The sequence below is a fragment of the Calliphora vicina genome, chromosome 3, assembly GCF_958450345.1.
Source record: "Calliphora vicina chromosome 3, idCalVici1.1, whole genome shotgun sequence".
NCBI lineage: Eukaryota > Metazoa > Arthropoda > Insecta > Diptera > Calliphoridae > Calliphora > Calliphora vicina.
Genome location: NC_088782.1, coordinates 41,880,001 through 41,885,081, shown reverse-complemented (window position 1 = coordinate 41,885,081; position 5,081 = coordinate 41,880,001). Strand labels below are relative to the sequence as shown.

General features: G+C 32.2%; 1 protein-coding gene across 1 annotated transcript; it reads right to left on the bottom strand.

Moving 5' to 3' along the window:
• Positions 1-339: 339 nt before the first annotated feature.
• Positions 340-2,150, bottom strand: LOC135955423 (lectin subunit alpha-like). The gene is made up of 2 exons (XM_065505774.1): positions 2,022-2,150; positions 340-1,062 (listed from the first exon to the last, which is right to left on the bottom strand). Exons 1-2 carry the CDS (start codon positions 2,148-2,150, stop codon positions 340-342), a joined length of 852 nt encoding a protein of 283 aa, XP_065361846.1.
• Between the last annotated feature and the right edge of the window lie 2,931 nt (positions 2,151-5,081).

Sequence of the window (5,081 nt, the reverse complement as noted above, 5' to 3'; positions counted from 1 at the left end):
AATTAATCGGTTTATTTGTTATTTGAAAATCGCCAATTTTAAATTATCGAACAGTTAACCGACCAAAATTAATCGGTTAACCGATTAACGGATAATCGATTGAACACCCTAGTCTATAGCGAATATATTTATGTAAGTTATTACATTCTATAACGATCCAGACTATATGTATGTTAGTCGACAAGTAGCTAGAACCCTTAAATAAAAAATAAACAAAAATTATTTTTATTTTGATTTCCCATTTGGTTATTTTTATTCAAATATTAAGAGGATAAAGATAATTTCCGTTTTGAAAATAAAACGAACACTAGAGAAAACAAATTAAAAACATCAGAAATATTAACATATTTTATTTATTTCACTTTGTTTTACTTTCAACTTTTTGGCAAACTGTGCACTTATGTCCGTAGTTGACTTCTTCAATTGGGCATTCAATTCATGCACTTGTTTCACCATTTTCTCAGTCAATTGTTGCACCGTGATCTGTTGTTCGTCGAATATTTTCTGTATAGCAGTTTGTGTAGAATTGTGCAGCTGTTGCACTTCTATTTTCCAGCCATCACCTACACTCTCGAAATTTTGTAGTTTTTTATTTATTTCCGAAATCTGTTGCTTTTGGGTCTGATCAAAATCATTCGAAATGGCCGAACTTGTCCGTTTGACAGCATTACATTTATTTTTCAGATCTTTATTGTAGCTTTCCAAATAGTGATTTTCTTCACATATAAAACCCATGTCTCTAGTGCAATCATTATCATTCCACTGATATAGAGGCTTAAGGTCCCAGATGTGCACACAATGTTCTCGATGTCGGTAGTTGTCCGGGTTTTTGTCTGACCAAAAGCTGAAACTGAATTCTTTTCCGGTAGGTGACCAAAAGAAGGATCTTTTGAAATCACGACTCGAACTGTATTCATCATTGCCGCCCAGCCATAAGTTTGAGGATTTGCCAACAACTTTTTTCAACAGCTCAATAATGGCATTATTTTTTTCAGCTGTATCAATGACCACAAGTTGGGAATCTTTGCGGGCACATTCGTGGTAGGCCTGATACCAGTTGTACTGAACAAATTTCCACAAAATTATTGTAAATTATATAGTAACAAGTAAGAGAACTAACTATATTCTTATATACCCTTCACCAAATTGTACTTCAAAATACAAATTTTAAATATCTTTAGGTAAAGAAAATTTATTTTTTTTTTCAAAGTTGTTTTTTTTTCTTTTTTTGGAAAAAAAATTTTCGAATTGTTATTTTTTAAATTTAAATTTTTTTTTTTTTTTATGAAAAAAATTTTTTGGTGAAAAAAAATTCGGGTTAAAAAATATTTTTTTCCGATTTTGACCCATTGTAGGTCCAACTTCCTATGGTCTTATATACGTCAATGCAAAGGTCTTTGAAATATCTATCATTAGATATCCATATTGTCTATATTAATGACTTAGTAATCCATATATAGGTCAAAAATCGAGGTTGTCCTGGTTTTTTCCTCATATCTCAGCCATTTGTGGACCGATTTTGCTGATTTTAAATAGGAAACTTCTCGAAAGCATTTCTGACATAATTATTGAAGATTTGGATCTAGAATATATCTGGGGTCTTCTGAAAATTGATTTCAACATACAGACAGACAGACAGACAGACAGACAGACGGACATGGCTTAATCGAAATCGCTATTTACAAGGATCCAGAATATATATACACAGAGAAAACAGATTCGTGATAGCAACCGAATTTGTTGCCAATCGAATGATTCTACCTTAGTGACCGAATTTTACAGTTGTGGGTACAAAATTTTGGAAGGGGAACTAAAGTTTGGTTGCTTCAACCGAAATTCTTCTTTATCAACTGACTTTCTGTTGATAGGACTGACAAATTCTATGTGTGCAACTAAATCATTCGATTGGCAACAAATTCGGTTGCTATCACGAATCTGTTTTCTCTGTGTAAATTACAAAAGGAATGACAAACTTATATATATGAAGGATATACAAATTGTATATGACAAAAGACATTTACCTTTAGATCAGTTTCGATAAGATATTCCCTGCCATCCGATGCTTTGTGTAGTTGTGGGGTACTTGTTACTGCTTCAAATAATACAAAGCAAACTAGAAAGCCGTGTGCGATCGAGTGAAGTGTCTTCATTGCTGAACTTCTACTGGAACTTCAGCTCTGTTGGTTGTTTCAAAAATGCTCATATTTATACTTGAAGTACATTTTGAAAATGCTTTGTATTGAATTAAGTTCATTTTAGTTTAGCATTTTATCAGTTGAAACGTGAGCTCAAGTCAGCAATAGAAAATATGTATAGAAGAAAGCTGAAATTCATTGAGAATTTGAAATTTGAAACATTATTGAGACAGAAGCGTTTTAAAACCGCCTAACCGTTATAACAATTTGTCATTTTCAAATTGGAATAGTTTGGAGGGTGATAATTTCGAACAAAAATTATTAATTAAAGAACTGGTTTCAGAAACATTCCAAAAACCGTAAGTCATTCCAAAAAAGTCAAACAAATATCTAAACTGAGTACCGTAGTGATTCAGTTTTTATTTCCATCCAAGGAATACTTAGTCAGTCCAGGTTCTTTAAAGGTCTGTTTCCTTTGAAATCTTCTTTACCACAGGTCTGTCTTGTATCTTTGGGATATGTGTGTTAGTGATCGAAGCTTCTAGTAGAGGATACAACGAGATAATCGCTTCGGCTCTCGGTTGGCTAACAACCTATTATTATAAAGTAAATGCAACGGATGCAATCGAAGGTGATCAATTCTATGGTTCTCTAATTTAGGACTAGCTACTGAGTACAATCCATCGCCTCTCGGTCGTCTAACGACTAATTATGGTTAATGGATGCAAATCCGAGGAGATAAATTCTTTAGCTGTCATCAGCTATCTACAACTTATTGGCTAATACTAGTTATTGAGTACAATCCTACGAGATAAATACTTCAGATCTCGGTAAGAATTATGGCCTAGTCTCATTATGCTTTGTTACCCGAGATAAAAGTATAAGTAGATTGGGACTGGACTTCGATTCCTGCTGGCTTTGTTCATGTTTTTCTTAGATGTCTTATATTAAAATTCGCATAAACTATTATGTTATGTTAAGCAGATGGATTGACTTTTGTAACTGCACGTTACACCGTATTCCAAATAGAGAAATTGTATTCAAACAATAGTGAGAACTGGTGCCTTCAAATGGCGAATTATCGTAAATTTGCAATGGCGAATTTGTGAAACTTCAAGGAGGAACAAAAGTGTCGCTGAAACAGATCGATTGTTCAATGTGTTCCATCAATTTCTTTCAATGTGTTCCATCAGATCTTTTGGCTCGGAATCCATATGTTGCCAGAAAAATGGTAAGAGGTCATAACTAACAATGGCCAATAAAATAATAAATTTATATTGTACAAATGTTTCAAAATAAAAGCAAAATTTTTGAAAAAATTTCACATTTTTAAGTCATAGAGCCAATATGTCAGATATTTTGAAAAACCAAGGCTAAGTTATGGTGAAATTTTGAATTTTCGTATGCGTATAACTCGCTAACTATAACAGATAAGTAGCACACGCAAACATTTATGTATAGACCTAATAGAGGGTTTTAAGAATATAGTAAATTATTTGATTTCAAACAATTAAAAGCACGTCTGAGATGCCCTACTTTAACTATACAGCATCGTACATCGACGCTCCCAAAGGGTCAGAGGGGTCAAAGAGAGTGATTTGTGTTGTATAATATTATGAAGAGAATTAGGAAAAAAATACTCGATATAATTTCCCGCGTAGAAAACCTACTAGCCACTCTAAGCAAATATTAAGAAAATAATTTTCTTTAGTTGAAAGATTGGTAAATATTTGACGATCAAGACGTAACCTCTTTAAAAAAAACAAGTAAGAGTGCTATATTCGGCTGTGCCGAATCTTATAAATTCCAAATTATACTTCAAAATAAAAATTTTAAATATTTTTAGGTAAACAAAATTTATTATTTTATGCAGTTTTTTCATTTTTTGGAAAAAAATATCTCAAATTGTTTTTTTTTAAATTTTTTAAATTTAAAAAAAAAAATTTTTGTTTTTTAAATTTTAAAAAATATAAAATATTTTTCCGATTTTGACCCATTATAGGTCCCACTTACTATGGTTTTATATGCGTCATTGCAAAGGTCTTTGAAATGTCTATCATTAGATATCCATATTGTCTATATTAATGACTTAGTAATCCAGATATAGGTCAAAAATAGGTCAAAAATCGAGGTTGTCCTGGTTTTTTCCTCATATTTCAGTCATTTGTGGACCGATTTTGCTGATTTTAAATAGCAAACTTTTCGAAAGCATGTCTGACAGAATTATTGAAGATTTGGATCCCGAAGATATCTGGGATCTTCAGAAAATTTATTTCAACAGACAGACAGACGGACGGACATGGCTTAATCGACTCCGCTATCTATAAGGATCCAGAATATATATACTTTATAGGGTCGGAAATGAAAAATGTAGAAATTACAAACGGAATGACAAACTTATATATACCCTTGACACGAAGGTGAAGGGTATAAAAACAACTATCACCCCAGATCTGTAAATCAAATCCGAGTAACGATATAATTTAGAAAATGAATTCACATATTTTTTATATCCACCATCAAAAAAGATGGGGGAGTGTATATTGAATTTCTCATTCCTGTTCTAACTCATCGAAATATTTGTCGCAGACCTACATTAGTATATATCGAGCCCTTAGCGCCAAATTATCGTAAGCGACATTTTAAAATTGTTTTTTTATTGCAGAAATTAAAATTTTATTGACTGACTGATGTTTTAGCGTTCTCAGAATATCAAAATTGTTAATAACTTCAAAAATATAGGGGGTACGATTTTATCGTAAGTCAATGTTTATATTTTACAGAAAACGAATTTTATCGTAAGCGACACACATTGATATCGAAAAAAAGAGGGAAATAAATCTGTAACTTCTATATGGTTAGATTGGTTTGAATGAAATTTCACATGCGCAAACAAGAAGTGTTGTGGAGTTTAAGTTTTGAACGTGGACCTCATGGGCGCACCAG